Here is an 18,055-nt window from a genome sequence, read left to right on the forward strand (position 1 = left end):
TTGATGTTTTTGGCAAAATGATGGCCATGAAACTACGATCGATGTCACAGGGACAAAGATTGCTGGCCGAGAAGCTGATGCATGAAGTTGCCTTTATGGGACAAAGTGACAAAATAATGCCAGCAACTACTGTTCATACTCAACCAGTTTATCGTATATTAAGCAAAAATGTACAAAAGCCGGTATAATAAATTAATGTTTTTTGTGTGAATAAATATCTTGTAAAATATTTGTTTTTTTGTTTGTTTTTTATGCCTATAAACATTAAGGCTTAAGCGATACAACAAATGGTAAGTATTTGAGTTATGTTAGCATACCTATATTATTATGTGGCCTCATTTAGAAATCAAATTCCATGCTTGCTTTTCGAAGAATATGACTAGTATTACAATACATTCAACAGGAATAATTAAGTAGCTTGCTTACAGCCTATATGGAGAGTCCTGGCTAGGTACAGAATTCTAACGGTCTATTGAATATTTAGCATGTCAACGATGGCCTTATTTGTGACTATATATATACCTATCTCAAATGCATCTTGTCTGTCATTCTTATGCTGTTGCCGTCTATGAGTTATATAGGTAAAACAATCCACTAAACGTTCACTTTATAAGACCAACCGACGTCTACTTGTTAATTATATATTTGTAAATTTGCCCAACTTTATTAGATGACGTATAATATAATACACACCTTGAAATATTCTCCTTTCAAAACGTCAATGATGACTTGGCAAGTTTCGGGAATTATCTTGCCCAGAGTTTGTCTTCCAATCGCAGTTCTATAATGCAAGTCAGTGAACGTTCCGCCGGCAGTCAAAAATCGCAGGGTTGCACATAATCTATCATGAGGAGAAATAGCTTCCCTCATAATAGTATTTTTTTTTAATAAATGGGGAGACCAAATTATACAGTTCTGTGTATACATCCTCCGACATTCGCAAATAATTGCGGAAATCGCTCGGTTGCAAACGCAATTCTCATATTAAATTTGTGTGGGATAATGTCGTTCGTTTCCTTAACCATTGTTTCACCCAGTATTTGTGTACCCTTTGCTTCGTTATTAGATTATCTGCCACCCAATAACCCAAAAAACACAAAACGTCGGTATCATTTAACGCCATCACGATTTAACTGTCAAATTTACGTATATTATCTATGCTGTCAAAGTCGACGGTTTTACTCGTCAAATTAATAATATACCTCGCTTCGTTGAACGTCTGTTAGCCAGTAGCAGAATGTAGAAAAATCTGAAGACTTATTGTCCTCGGACTTTTGGCTCGCCAATGGAGCGCTGGCATAACAAGTTGACATTTCAATAAATGTGTTGCTGTTTTAGAGACAAATAAATTATTGAATTAATTTTAGGTACTGGCAACACTAATTAATTGTCAGAATCGCGGTCCCGCAAAATTTCTGCCAAATGATCAGAGATTCAACCGCCCGGTTCGATTGGTATGATATAATTTGATTTGATTAACTGGAACATACTGGATACTATCCTTAGGTCTACCGCGCATGGACGATTACATAACCGGCCGGTAGCATTCGGACAATCGTTGGTTTGCTCGCGCATGATCCAAATTATTACCGGCCAGTATGTTTGAGCGCGCATGGCGTGATATAGATCGGAGGCAATGCGCGCGCACTGAAGATATGCTTCCGCACCGAAAAATGGCGGACGCAATATAAGAAACGTCAAAATGGATTTTGTAGAGCTTATATTATATAATATATAGAGGTTTTGTATAGATTATCAAACTGTTTTAAAATGTGGGTGTATATATTATTAATTTATGAAGAAAGAAACTGAAAAAATGGGACTAGTACGCGCATGCAAAGCCAATAGGTACGCATCGATGAACTGTCAAGTCAAATGTGGCGGTACGATGTATGCGTGCGCTACATACGACCGCGTCACCAGTGCTGCCAAGTCAAAATTTAAAATTTCAGTAGATTTTGACAAAAAAATCAGTAGATTTCATAAAATATCAGTAGATTTTGGAAAATGTAGTATATTAGATATGATTTAAGACTTATAAGAATCAAAATAACTAATAATATTAATTTATTGTAAACAATGATGATATTAATGGGTAAAATGGCATTCTTGGGTAGAGTTACAATGCTTTCTTCATCAATTTAGAAGTGTAACACATGAAAAAAGTTTATTAATGAAATAATCATCAGTAAACTTTAATTATGGAGAAACACAAATATCAGTAGATTTATAGAATTTCGAAAAAAAATCAAAAATTCAGTATATTGTCAAAAAATATCAGTAGATCTACTGAAATTTCAGTAGACATGGCAACACTGCGCGTCACTTGTGCGTGCATGTATGAGTGCACTCTCGGCCGGCCATGACTTGTCATGTGCGGGCTCCAGTGTTGCCAACCGTACTATAATTATAGTATTTGTACTATAATTTTCGTCTGCGTACTATGTACGATATAAAACAGGTATAGTACGCCTAAAATACTATAATTTTGAGAAATCGGAAAAAGTTTGCCAATAGAAGAAAAAAAATGCCAAAATAATCCGTGAGAAGCAAAAAGGTATGCAGTTTGCAAATGCATAGTTTATAAAACGGCCGCTAGTTATAAACTACACAAAAAAACAGTCATATAAAAGGTTGTTTGCTAACCTTTCTGGAAATAATATGGAGACTAATTTTATAATCCCTCACTTCTATACTATTGTGAAGCGCAATAGCTATCTCGTAAAAAATGAAATAATAGGGTCAAATTAATCATAATGTTGAAATTTGAGGCAAATTTGTTTAGGAACGATAATTTTGTTATTAAACTTGTCTATTTGGTTGAAATTTTAAAATTGAGTGAATAAATCAATCCAAGGACCACTAATGCATTCACTGATTTAAAACGACAAAGTGAAGGCATTCATAAAAAATTGGAGCTTAGGAAATCAAAATGACAAATAAAAAGTTCGCCCTGTCTCCACTTTTAATGATTTCTACGCCAGATATATTGAAGCAAACAAAAATCTATTTACTGAGTTCTTGGTTAGTTTGCTAATGCACTTTTCACATTATTTTATTAATAGAAAAAAAAGTCACCTGCTATTTCGGAGCTATTAAATATTTTAAATATGTGGTTGAAAAGTCCTGACCCGGGGGGTCCGTTTCAGGATATCATTTTCAGGATATCATTCATACATGATAGAATCATTTTGGCAATGAACGAAGATGAAATTGGATTGACTACTATTGAAATTGATTGTGCTAATAAACAAGCACATTCGTCAAAAATTAATGTGATATAAGTTGTAAAACTTTGTTTATTTTTTTTTCATTTTTGTATTCATAAGTAGGTACATTGTTTACTATTTAGAAAGGTGTCTGTATTATTTAATGAAATAAGGGGGGGGAGGCGCCTAGATTAGATTTTTTTAAAGGGAGGCGTAGTAACATAAAGTTTGGAAACCACTGACTTAACATTTGAATTTTGTCTAAAGAAAACAAGACGTTAATTACCCCACGTTTAATTTTTTGAAAATGCAGAAAATTATAGGTCACTCAACGCGTACTATATTTTTGGCCGAAATACTATAATTTTGAAGGCACTGTACTATAATTCCACTTTCAAAATATGGCAACACTGGCGGGCTCTCATTAAAAGCATTGCCAATGGGACCCCGGCCGGTTCCAATCGGTGCAAAATTTTGTGTCTGAACACAGATTTTCAATTCGGCCGTTCGCTCGATCGTCCATGCGCGGGGTTGCATTGCAATACGATGGTTACAACTCCTCGATTGTTGACCGTACGATAGGAAATCGTTCATGTGCGGTAGGCCTAAAGTTAAGGTGACGCATCAGTGAAACGCCAAATAATTTTCAACTGTACGCGCGACGAAATTTTGGACTCGCTGCCATTCACTGAGAGAATATTGACCCGGGAACACGTCACTTTGCTGCGTGATGGCGACGGGTCAATTAATTCTAAAATCGTGTAAAGATGACTAAAAACGTTACCCATTTACTTTAAAAAGAAAACATGTCAATGAATATATTATTATTGTTACTAATAGAAAAATAAACAGAACATAAAATGGACGTATGTTGGATTTATATGACAATTAATATTTCGTTTGACAGGCGTCATTTTCACCCGCCACCCGCAATCCGCGCATCGCCTAGCGACGATCTTTTTAGACCGTGCCTCAACTAATGCATGGCCTTAACCATCGACACTATCATTCAAAAAATATGGGATTTGATTTTTTTTAGTACTCCGTCCTCATACTGCGCTCTTAAAAAAATAATACAACTGAGTCTGCATTCCGAATGGTTCGATAAAAAATGTTTTGGTCGTTTAATCTCTCATATTTTTTTAAATTACCTATCTTTAGTTTTGTGTCAAATTCGTATTGCAGAATAATAAAAGTACTATCAAAATATTTTAGAAAAATATCTGAAGTCATGTCGATAAAAATTAAAAGGATATAATAACTTTCTACTTTAGATAAAAAATATTGTTGTTGAAATTTGGGATTTTTATTTTTATTGTGCTGGTAGCATCTAATTCGTAAAAAACATGAATGGAAAAGGACGGAAGAGGATGCTTGACGTGTGTTCTTATAACTTTGGTGCATGTAGTAAATAAAAATAAAAGTATAATAGAATAACCAGAGGATTACAATAAGCCTCACGGATTATTCAAAATGCCTTCTAAAATTGATTTTGACGAATGTCTTCGCGACTCCCCAAAATTCAGGTCTGATTTCATAGAAATAATAACAATGTTAAGTCTCAGCTGACACCCATGTTAAGTGTCAACGTTAATGAGCCTTTAATTACATTATTTACGTTTTATTATTACAGATCGCAGCTGGAGGAGGAAGAACTCGGCATTGAATTGTTGGAGCAAAAATTGGATAAGGTACTTAAAATGTGCGGGCTAATGATAGACAATGGAAAAACGTACGTTGCACAACAAAGGTATGTATTAAATTTAATATAAAAAAACAGTAAGTAGCATGTTGTATTCATGTTATTTTTTTCTATATTTACATACTACTTACTTATCTTGATCACAATGTATTCTGAAGATTGTATAGTCATACAATAAGAGATAAATACTTATATATAATATAGAATCAGAGTATGGAGATATTTGAATTAAGATAATTACTTATACGTTCACGGGGACCTGCTAGGGAATCGGAAATAGAGAATAGAGAAAAAGAGATTATGGTAATTTTATAGTACTTATTTTTGGGTTACAGTAGGTCGTGTTAGGTTTTGGTTTGATTTTTGGTCTCAAAAGACCTCGATCACACAGATGATATGGAGTACTATAAAATTACCTACCGAGATGGTAGAGATTATAAATGTACACTAGGTACACTGTTGTTTTTGTTGTCCCGTTTTTTTGAGACCCAAAAACAAACCAAAACCTAACAACCTACTATAATCCAGAAATAAGTAGGTTGTACATATTGAGTTTAGGTTTATTTTCAACATTTTTTTTATTTGAATAGACCAAAGAATTTGAACTATAACTAGAAGGAGCCTTATACGTTATTTCTGTTATGACATTTGAAATTATTTAGCAATTACATGAAGTATGGTTAAGTTGGTAAACTCCACAAATATGAACATCTCTCAGTTGCTGTTCCAATTTTCTTATTCAATATAGCGGCAATTTCTTATATTCATTGTGATCACATTCGAGTGCAGTTGTAAACGGGGTTTTACACAAATTTTATACGATTTTTCGGTTGTTGGTTTTGCAGGAAGCCAGCGGCAAACAAATTTTGAAAATAGCAGATATCTGGATTATTATTTTCATTCATGAATTCATGAATTTTACCAAAATCGGCTATGAAAATTAGCGCGATTCCTGCTTGGCTTCCTGTAAACTGACTTGTACCAATTTTTCAACTAAATAATAATGCCGAAGTGTAACAATTTGTACCAATTTGTAACAATCCAACAACAACAATTAGTAAATTGTTACGGATTGTCTTTTTATTCCCCTGAAAATTGGTAAATAATTGTCATAGCAGTAATGTAAAGTTCTCTGCAAATGAACCTGCAATGCGAAGTCACTGTTGCTAATTTCATATCTGAACCAGTGATCATTATTTTGCTTTAATTTCATACATTTAGGCTCGATCTCTATAGAAGGAGGTTTTTAACAACTTAAGCATATTTCGTGTAAATTTATCGCATTTTACATTACGTCGCTGTTGGATTGGTTTTGTCGAATAGACCAAATGTCAAATATTCAGGAGACGAAAAACAAATATCATTATCTATATTTAAATACATGGAGGTATTTAAATTGTTGTTTTTAGAGCATATGAATGCTGTTTTCATTACAAAGCCATTTAAAGAAAATGATGGTTCTGGTCCATTTAGATACAAAAATCATTTTGCATTAAAAGGTCGATTTCGACAAAAACGGATATTCGACAAACCAATCCTATAGCGACGATTATTAGCGGAATCAAAATTATAAAATTGTACTATAATTATAGTTCATGTACATAATTTAGATTAACATAGACTAATATAGTAATAGTTCTAGCAGTATAACTACTTGGACATACATATTTGGCTGATAAACCATACGGCATTATTGCAATAAACTTTAATTGTTCTGAATAGCTGCTTTAAAGCATAAAATAGTGGGCGGTATTCAACGTCTGATATAAAGAGAAACTTTAAAAAGGATACATTTACAAATAAATAATATCATTATATTTTCAGCCTCTTTGCCAATTCTCTGTGGGAGCTGAGTTTGCAATTTGGTGAGGAACCGCCGGTGATGTCAGCTCTTAACCGGTTGATTCATACTCTCCAAGAAATGAACAAATTTCACACCATCTTGTTAGACCAGGCATCTAGGACTGTACTGAAGAACCTGACAGCATTCATCAAAGTGTAAGGAAGCCATTAAATATCATTTATGTAATTATTAAGTGGATAGCAATACCTAAAGACCATTTATTACTAATTAGTCATCTGCATTGTTTGTTCAGAATACAACAAATACCAAATCAACATTTACTTTTCACAAAATAACTATCAAGTTAATAAGAATTGGAATGAATCATCATTCTTAAAATCATTTGTTTTTGCCACAGATTAAAAATAAAATGAAGCATCCAAAGCATGCTTTGATGTTGAATTTAAACATCTAACGACCTCAGCTAATATATTTTTACCAAATGGCAACTTCATTCATTTACAATTACATGAATTGTTTTTTTCTTTTTCATGAGACTTGAAAATATTTTATTTCAGTGTATGGCTTTAGTAATAAATATAAATTTTATAATATTTTCTTAACCAACATTACTTTCTCTCATCTGTTTATTACCTAAATTATTATTATTTAATTTCATGTTGGTAGTAGATATAAAATAATATTGCCTATGGAAATTACCATTGGCTTTCGAGTCAGACTTCTACATAAACATGAGGCTTTGTCATATTTATGTGTAGTTTATTAAAAATGAAATAGATTTTTTCTACCTTCAATGATATTAGCATAGTAGATAGGTTTTGTGAGCGTTTTACAGTCAAATTATATAATATAAAAATTTAACCATGGCAACCATTGATATAATAATGTGGCACCATGTAAATTTCAATAAACGTCGAGGTCAAATTTCTAAATATAACACACTCTAATAATAAGACTGACTGTCACATTAAATGATAGGTGTACGTCTACCAGTGGCGAAGGGTGGCGGTAGGCTCTTAAGATCCGACATAAATAGTGCACACTAAACTTTGTCAGTAATTTTTATTTGTTTTCATTGAACTAAATATACAATTTGCAGATGGTGCCGGTTAGTTGTTAAAATTAAATTAAACCCTGCCTAATCCAAAGCGTTATAGTGTAGCTGGTATGCAATGGGCAATGTAATGGATTATTTATTTGTTTACATTTAACTAAGACTACAATGTGTAGATAGTGTTTTTAAAATTCAAATGGACCCTGCCTAATCCAAGTCATAGTAGATAATTTTATTATTATAGTCAAAAAATATTCGTTTATCTATAAAATATCTAAAATTATGCCATTAAACCATACATCATTTTAGATATTTTATCGATAGAAAAATATTTTTTTATCTATTATGGTTTGGTTTAGGCAGGGCTTTCAATTTTAAAAAACTAACCAGCACTATCTCCAAATTGTACTCTTAGTTCAATGAAAACAAATAAAAATGACTGACAATGTAGTCCAGTCAGTGAATATATTGCAGAGTGCATGGAATATTCGAGAATTTTTGACTTCAGGACCTTTTTAGGAGTAGTTAGTAGGTAAACATACTAAAAGTCCCCGCCCGTGGGAGGTGAACTAAAGGCGTGAGGGGGGTCGAAATGTCCCATGTTTTGGTTTTTCGCTTATATCTCGGAAACGGTGCATGTAAAAAAAAAATGTTTCAAATAAAAATGAAAGGTTATTAAATTTCCTATAAAATTGTTTCTATACATATTTGTCGAATTCCCAACGGTTTCCGAGATATATTTTATTGAAAATCGATGATTTTCAATGATAATTGGCATTGCCCACTGCCCATTTGCTCGTTTAAAATTAAAATTATTAGCACAATGTAATTAAAATACCGATCAAAATAAATATTACCATCTAGTTCCCTAAAATGATATTATCTCGAATTGATTAAAGTATTTCCCAACAAACCAATAAAAGAATAATAATATAAATTTGTATTTAGATAAATATTAACTTAATTAACATAAATAATTAATCAAAATAATGTATAACCAATAATAATAATTATATATACCATTATCTGTTTTGAACAGCGACATCTAGCAAGCTATTTTAACTCACCTTGGGGTTATTTGAATCCCTCCCCTACTAAACTAAGAATGACCCTGAACTAAGAATACAGATTGCGGATAGTGCTGGTTAGTTTTTAAATTTCAATTAAACTGTGCCTAAACCAAACTATAATATTATAATATAATATGATTTCACTGAAATTTTGAAGTGGAAGCATTAACTATTTTTAGTTCTTTAACCAGCTTTCATGAAAGTCATTTACAAAATAACTGTGAGAAAGCCTGCGTGACCTTGTCGTATCAGTTGATTTGTATTGCATCACTCACGACATGCCGTAGGAGTGAAAGAAAAGAAAATGTGAATCCCCACACTTTAAACTGAGGTGTAGTTTCCTCTTAGAGCCTGTCCACATGGCGCGTTTTTACGCGCGAGTGACAAATCACGCGTTCTCCAGGTACATGTGACCCAATGCAGCTGTCCACAAGCGCTCGCGCGGAGTGCGCCGGTTATATGCCAGACTCTTGACCTCGCGCGTATTGTGCGCGAGTCGGGGTACTAGGCCGCCAATTATTGCGCCCAGTAACATCGCGATCGCCAGCTTGCGCGGAAGTGATTTGTCGGCTAGTTTTAATTCGCTCTCCGATATCAAGCAAAAATTCCGATACAACTCTGCCACCTTTCTCCGCCACCTTCGCCGATACAACTTCGCCACCTATAACTACCGCTTCCTCGGTTTCCATGTTGAATACTGAGCGCAAAGCATTTTTGCTACTCGCGCGTAATACGCGTCATCTGGGCGCAACGCATTTTTGGCACTCGCGCGCTGCGCCATGTGGACAGGCTCTTACAGTCGTGTAGTTGACTCTTTGCCCAGTAATTGGAAACGCTTCAGTGTTCTCAACCAAATATATTACGTTTGTTTAAGTTGAAGAATGACAATATGAGAGTGTAGTAGATCAATGTCTACTTGAAATTGGACATGTCTGGAGGGCAATTTTTGAATGAAGCAGTATCTAACCTATTCAAGCTGCCTGCTTCGATTTATACAAATTCAACTAAAAGTCTCGGAGGTTTTTGAGTTTCACAAGCTTCGGCGCTAGAGGCGCTAGGTTGCATTGGCGGTCGTCCATTTTATTTTTGACAGATCAAAAACAGATTGAATGTCATAAATTAACGTTGCAAGACTTTGTTATTTATCGTTTTTCGTCTTTTATATATTATCATTGGAAGTGTTATTTTGTATTTAAATTCTCATGTATATATTATATTCTCAATAATAATGTGGAGCTTATTAATTTTAAACATTCTATCATCGGAATAATATAAACTTTCACCCTTGTGACTGTGTACACGAGGAAACAAAAAAGCTGTTTTTCTCCTATTCATCCATTATGGACATGACTGATTTTGAAATCTAGCGACACATTTATTGTGATTTTGTAATATAGATACATACAATATACATATTTTATTAATATTAGGTTTGTAAAATACGTCCACATTCTCATTTACCATTGTAGGTACCTACATATTATAAGGTAAATAATTGACGTAAATGGCTTCTTTAAGGATAAATTAGCTACGTACTTTAAGAATAAGTTGTTTTATTAATCATTAAGGACCATATTTTAGGTTATTTTCTTGTTTACATAATAAATTAACTTGTGCAGCTGTCATTGACTGTCATAGAGTCAATAGACTAAAATATAATGCAAACTCTTTTTTTTTTTTTTTTTTTTTTTTTTTTTTCGACCATGTCCGATCCTGATAGGATCATATGGGCCTCCACAGAGTGGAGGTTTGTATTGACAGATTTTGTTTTTTTTTTTTTACGAGAAATGGATGTCAGCCACTTGCTCAACCTATTAGGTCCATACCCTGACACACACAAATTGAAAAACAATTTTTGTACTTGCCAGACCCAGGATTCGAACCTGGGACCCACGGCTTTGTAGTCCAACGCTTATACGCGACCATAAATGTCTGCCCCATATTTCCGTTGCATTATCGGACACTGTTCGAAGCTATATGCTTACTTTTGAAGCTATTTCGCATTTTTAGCAGGTTTTCATATCTTATGATACGCTTAATTAAAAAATTGGCCTCCCAATTAGGTAATCAAGTTTGCCTGTACATATCTGGTGATTCCAGGAGGCCATTTTGTGATTGAAGCGCTATGACCTGTTGCGCACACCTACTTCGATTGAAGTACCAAAAGTGCGCAAGCCTACTTGGATTGTAGTACCAAAATTGCATATTTAGTCAACCGGCAGTGCGGACTGCAGTTTGAATTTGAAGTACACATGCTTTGCCGCTAGAGGCGCTGACGGTTAACGTCAGATATCTAATGTCAACGTAATAATGTAGAAAGCTGTATGTACTATTGTGTTTTGTCTTTTACATATTAATTATTACTGTTGAAAGTGGTATTTTGTGCTTAAATCCTCATTTAAGTATTCATTGTGATTTTGTAATACAGTAAACGACATGTTTGTTTGCAAAATACAACTGAAATGCCGTATGTAATATTGTGATATTCTATCTTGATATTTTGTTGACGCGGTAAAAATTCTATCTTACTCTTACGCATGGACCGGGAGGTATAAGCATGCCGAATGCTTGCTCACTAGCACTTATGGTTCATGGGTTGATGCCGTTCGAAGCTATGAACACACAATATTTACTTTAAAACTAAAAATTTTACCTGCTTCAGTCAAAGCGGTTTGGTGACGGGTTTTGTAGTGCTTCATTCAAAAATTGCCCTGCTGTAATATAATAGTTCTTATTCACACATTCTATATTAAAATAACTCTAATGTTCATTTCTTTTAGGGATATCAAAGGCGTTAAGGATTATAAACACCATTTTGAGAAAATCTCGAATGATTTAGACGCGGCACTGACAAGAAATTCACAGGTATTATAAAAATAGTAATCATTAAATTTGAACTAGTTGCCCAGTTTTTTTATGGTTCATCTTTTGATAAATTTGCCAGAACTAGCATCATTAAAGTCTGTTTTTTGACCATGTCCTATCCTAATAAGATCATAATTTGTCTGCTTAACTTGCAAACTGCATTAATCTACAATTTAGCGAAATGTTCAGGAGGGTATAAAACTGCATAAATTTGCCGTTAAGCAATATTTTCTAATTAAATTTACATATTATGTTATGTAAATAACGATATTTATTGATTTGACATTCAAGATTTAAAAATAATTTCAACCGTACTACAAAAAAGTTCTGATACAAATTATTCTCTTTCTCCTATCAGCATTGAGTTTGAAGATGAGCAGTTTGCGAGTTAAGCCGACGATATGGGCCTCCACATAGTGGAGGTTTGTATTAACAGATTTTTGTTTTTACGAAAAATGGATGTTAGCCACTCGCTGAACACAGTAGGACTTCCTATAATATAGGAAGTCAAAAAATCTTATATACAGTAGAACCTCGATTATCCGGACTGATTCGAAATGAAGGTAGTCCAGATAACTATAAATATGGATAATCAAAAATAATAAAACGAATATTTTACTTCAACAATAAACCTGTTTAATAGCATTTTTTTAAAAATTCACTTATTTTACTTTTATATTTTAAATTGTATCATTTTCTTAAATCAATCATACGAAACTAATGATCGAAAAGAAATCCGGTTAATCGAGGTACGGATAACTGTGATTTTACTGTAATTATTATTGTTTATGCTGTGACCTAGAAAATACTATGTAAGCGAAACTTATGTTGCGGAAGAATATCCCTTAATAAAACTAATAACCTTAATACCAGGTATCCAAAAATAGGCCGATAGAAACCGAAGAGGTGGTAAATCTTTTGTCAGCCACTCGATCATGTTTTCGCCACACTGCCTTGGACTATGTGCACGCTTTGACTATGATGAGGGCGAGGAAACGACACGAAATACTTGCTACGGTAAATAAATATAACTTTATATATTTTCTACTAAAACTTTTAATATTTATTTAACTTTTTTTATTACTTTCATTTAGAGTTCACTTCCGCTTTTGTATCTGTTTTATACAATTTCAAGTGACACAAATATTAAAAAATTTCACTGACACAAATGAATCCTTGTATTTTAGGAACATACATAATCTGAAAACATCTCATGCGTATACACAATAGATAAAATGATTTTGTAGAAAAAAATACGACACCCGACGGGACTTGAACCTGTACCTGCTGGATTCACGGCGAATAATATCGTTGAATAAAAGAAATAGTTTATTGTATTATAGGTACGAGGGTGGGTCAATAAGTCCTTAGAAAAGCCGACAGGTGGCGCGACTAGTACTGCAAGCGGTTTGTTTTCATGCAGCGGCACTACCGATTCAGTATGCTGCGAAGTTTCAATAAGATTGGTCGGGTTGTTGTGTGTTTCTCGTACATTTAAAAAAAAAATTTGCTTGTGGAAAATGGAAAAATGGAAAATGGAGAAAATTGAGTTTAGAGTTGTTATTAAACATTTTAATATAAAAGGGTTAACAGCAAAGGAAATAAAAAATGAGTTGGATTTAGTTCACGGCATATCTGCTCCTTCACTTGCAACTATTTATAACTGGTTAAATGAATTTAAACGTGGTCGTACATCAACAAAGGATGAACCACGCTCAGGACGTCCTGTAGAGGTGACTACACCAGAAATGATCAATAAAATCCACGATATGGTGTTAAGTGACCGAAGATTAAAGTTGAGTGAGATAATTGAGGTTACAGGGATCTTAAAAGGTAGCGTCATTTCTATTTTACATGACAAATTGGGCATGAAAAATATTTCTGCAAGATGGGTGCCGCGTTTGCTCACAGTCGACAATAAACGCAGTAAGGTGGTGGCCTCTAAAGCCCTGTTGTCGCTCATGCAACGCAATCCGGATGAATTTTTTCGTCGCTTTGTGACTGTAGATAAAACATGGATACACCACTATACTCCCGAGACGAAAGAACAGTCAAAGTAGTGGATTGCGAAGGCAAACCATGTCCAAAGAAGGCGAAAACCGTAAAATCAGCTGGTAAGGTTATGGCTACTGTATTTTGGGATGCACGTGGAATTATTTTCGTTGACTATTTGGAAAAAGGAAAAACAATAACAGGGGATTATTATGCATCTTTATTGGACCAGCTAAAAAACAAAATTGAAGAAAAACGGCCTCATTTAAACAGGAAAAAAATCCTCTTTCATCAGGACAATGCCCGTGTTCACACATGTTTACGATCAATGGCTAAAATTGAAGAATTGAAGTTCGAATTGGTCCACCACCCACCGTATTCGCCAGATTTAGCCCCCAGTGACTTTTTCCTTTTCCCAAACTTAAAAAAATGGCTAAGTGGACAACGTTTTTTTTCAAATGAAGAAGTCATCGATCGGATAAATGCTTATTTTGAGGACCTTCCGAAAACTTATTTTTCTGACGGTTTAAAAAAAATTGAGAAACGTCTAACCAAGTGTATTGAGCTCCAAGGAAATTATGTTGAGAAATAAAAAAAAAATACAAAAATAAAACCTGTTTTAATGCTTTTTTCTAAGGAATTATTGACCCACCCTCGTATTATTAGTTTTAAAAAAACACTACTCTCAAATAAATGACTCATTTTATTATAAAAGATGTACGAGTGACCGTACCCATACAGTATCTACCACTTAATCCTAATTAATTAATATCGTGTATTAATAATTTGAATTCCCAAGCCATTTGGGAAAGTTATAAATTTTATAAACAAACACGTGTGGTTTTATAATTATGATACAACATTCACTGGTAAATAAATAAATAAAAGTATGGTCTACTGCAGTGCTCCGCAACCTTTTCCCATCCACGGCACACCAAAGGTCTTCCCAGAATTCCGCGACACACTTAAAACAATTTATACACCAAAACATGGGCACCCCTACCTATCACTAAGGTTAAAGACAGTGTGATACTCTAAAATAGCATTTTTCAAATAGTGTTGGAGATAAAATTAATGGTATTGACTTTAAGTTCAGCGATTTTTTGTATGGTTATATTATATTAATATAATTATGGTTAGTTGTCGGGTTAGGAATAATTATTTGTCGAGTATTGACACAATAATAATGAATTGTATCCTACAATCACATGTCTTAAAATATTAATAGTAAGGTAGTAAAATAGCGCCGCAGGCGACTTTTTTTGACTCGAAAATGGGAGCTGAACTGCGACAGCCTTGTCGGAAATCCAAGGATATTTTTTATTAACCGAAATCCAGAAAATAGTTCAGTTTTAGCGTCCCGTCGTTTATCAATTCAACAAATTCCTCTCGAATTTATAGGAAAAGCGGCTCTATAGAATTTTCGACATTGGTTGCAAAAGGGTTTCGTATCCAGTCGCATTGATTGTATGAAAGTAATGATGAAATTTCTTTTGCAGCAATGTTAAATGTTTTTGAGACGGATCCATAATTAATTGCTTGTTTTCAATGGTGGTCTGGTAGTTCCTTTGGAACATTAATTTGTAGAGACCCTTGTCTTAACTCCTTCTGCCAAAATTTTTGAATTCTTCTAATTTATCAGAGCACGTCAATATATTTTCATTCTGACCTTGCATTATTTTATTAAGTTTATCCAGGTGCTCAAATATATTACCAGCCATGTACACAAATTTGGCTATTGCACTGCGGCACACCCAGCATCGTCTCGCGACACACCAGTGTGCCGTGTGTGTGCGGAGCACTGGTCTACTGCATATCTATTATAGTATCTGGCTTTTCCATTTTTTCAAATGGCATTTTCTATTAACCCCACCTTTTTGTATGATAATAATATGTAAATGCTTATAATTCTTATCTATGAGGGATTAGTCCATATTACATTTCACACAATTACAAAAAAATCACATTAAAAAAGATGTCTTTTAATAGGTTATATTATTTTACCACTTTTCTTAATTATTTTAGAAATATCACCAATGAAATCAATAATTAACACATCTTACCTTTCATTTTATTAATGTTCAAATGAAAAACTAATAAAAATTGCTTGTAAAACTTTGTTAAGTCCATAAAAACTGTCATAAGATTTGAAATATGAGCTGTTATCACATGAGCATATCTTTCTGGTAATATTTGAATAAAAAATTCTAACAATAATGATAAGTAATATTACCCACATTGTCAATGTCTCCGCTTACTGTGAACTACCTAAAGTCAAATTACATTTTCATTAGCTGGAAGGTGCCACTGTGAATCATTCAAAGTATTTTCAAGCCTTCTGCAAGTTTGAATTCAGACATTTTAATTGCTTTTTATGCTATTTTATCATTTGTTTATTCCTATTGCATATGGTGCAGTGTACATTATAATATGTGAGTATCATAAAACCCATAAAAGAATGTCAATTGTCATCAAGAATTACAGTAAAAGAATAATAAGTGTGATATTATATTGTGTTGTTTTCAGTTTCTGTCTTACATGCACGCCTGTTGCACGTTTTATCATCAAGGAGCTGACTTGTGCGAAGACCTCGATCCGTTTCTGAAGAGTGTCGCTGATGATGTATGTACAATTATTGATTGATATTATAAATTTTATCTTTAGTTTTATCTCTCCAGTTTAAATACAAAAATATGTTACCAATTTTATAATAAACATATTCATATCAAATCCAATTCTTTAGTTATGCAGTCAAGATTGATTGAATATTCAATTTACATTGTATATAATATTTACAATATGAATAGACACGAAACTGTGAATTTCAATTGTAGTGCTAATTATTGATTATACTTTGAATGCTATTTGGTAAATTGTGATAGATTAATGTGTAACAGGTTAGTTCATTGCATTCAAAGTTAAGCAATAACTAGCACTACCATTGAAATTCGCAATTTATTACCGCTGCTTGACTATTCTTAAATAAACGCGCCTATGCTGTGTGAGTAAATCTTTTAATTATACTATTAACAACTGACAGTCCACCCACGATTTTGTTTGTATGAAATATGGAATTAAAAAATAAACGACACTGGATGGATGTAGCTACACGCCTTTTCATCCGTACCTTGGTTCACTACACCACATTCCATACACATGATGAATAATTTTTGCTTGTGCGCTAATTTTTGTGAAGTTAGTTTTATCTTGTTACTTCGGAATCTTTTGAGATATCAAAATGAACCTTGACCAAATTGGTACCAGCAATATTGTCTATAAACTGAGGAAGTTTCATTAATATTAGTCCAGTAGTTTTTCAGTTATAACGGAACTGATAGACAGATAAAATTAACGCTGATCAAAAGGCATATATTTCAACAGACAAAATTTTTTACTTACATATTATTTATATTTCAATGAATTATTTCTACACGATGAAGCATGCTATTAAGAAGAATGATTTATAGTGTCCGCTTCTCATGCACTCTAAATAATATTCGCCACTGTACAGGCCAAGTAGCGTAACCCTCAAATATCAAATTGTTCAGGAAGTGAAAAAAACTGTGGGCATTGGATTTACTTATGATTTTATATAATATTTATTTATTATTTTATTACAAATTGAGTGGTTTACTCTATACTTACCCTGTGGCTTATGTTTAGAGAGGGTTACAGCATTTGACTGGAATATTTTTTGTCAAGTTACAAATGGCTTAAAAAATAGTTTTGAATTATTTTGATTTGAAATTTTTTTTTGGGATTTATGGCATAAGTCCATTACCATCAAAATGTCACTTTGGTGAAAAGTGAGGGTTACGGCAATTGGCCTGTGCAGTGACAAATGATAAGTTTGTTTTTGATTGTCGCTCCTTCGTTTGATTTTGTTCAAATGTGAATAATTTGTGCAGGTGGCGATAATGCGAGGCGAGACCAAAGACTTGGAAAAAGAAATGGAGAACCGACACACCGTGGTGAACAGCAGGGACACAGCGCTGCCGAGCTGCAACACTTCCGGGAAGGAGAGTGAAGTGGGCGACGCCATGACTCTGACAACGTCTCCTAGGAATTCCATCAAGCCCAGGATGCAGGGATACCTCTTTAAGAGAACTTCAAATGCATTCAAGACGTGGAATCGGAGATGGTTTTATTTGTTCGATAATCAATTGGTTTACAGGTCAGTAATTCATCGGAGCCTCTTTTATAAGATTATTTTATAATTTCCAGAAATATTTACTAATCAATATTTTGTAAATTAATTTTTAATATGAAAATTTATTACACACGGGTATTTATTACATCAAGAATAGTTAAATACATATTACGCAGCTCTCTTTTTTGTCACCCTTCTCTTCATCCCCA

General features: G+C 33.6%; 1 protein-coding gene across 3 annotated transcripts in view; it reads left to right on the forward strand.

The window, feature by feature from the left end:
• The first annotated feature begins 4,541 nt into the window (after positions 1–4,541).
• The window catches only part of CenB1A (Centaurin beta 1A), a 32,121-nt gene continuing 18,607 nt past the window's right edge, over positions 4,542–18,055 (forward strand). For 2 of the 3 annotated variants that reach the window (XM_085944794.1, XM_085944797.1), the window contains exons 1-7: positions 4,542–4,735; positions 4,843–4,959; positions 6,736–6,909; positions 11,620–11,704; positions 12,578–12,721; positions 16,223–16,318; positions 17,605–17,870. In XM_085944794.1, coding sequence (XP_085800920.1) covers positions 4,683–4,735; positions 4,843–4,959; positions 6,736–6,909; positions 11,620–11,704; positions 12,578–12,721; positions 16,223–16,318; positions 17,605–17,870 — 935 coding nt within the window. In that variant the 5' untranslated portion in view covers positions 4,542–4,682. The remainder of the gene's footprint in view (positions 4,736–4,842; positions 4,960–6,735; positions 6,910–11,619; positions 11,705–12,577; positions 12,722–16,222; positions 16,319–17,604; positions 17,871–18,055) is intronic. The other variant, XM_085944796.1, reaches the window with a different exon arrangement.

The sequence above is a fragment of the Rhyacophila brunnea genome, unplaced genomic scaffold, assembly GCF_057557595.1.
Source record: "Rhyacophila brunnea isolate RB1 unplaced genomic scaffold, BYU_Rbru_1.0 scaffold_17, whole genome shotgun sequence".
Taxonomy (NCBI): Eukaryota; Metazoa; Arthropoda; class Insecta; order Trichoptera; family Rhyacophilidae; genus Rhyacophila; species Rhyacophila brunnea.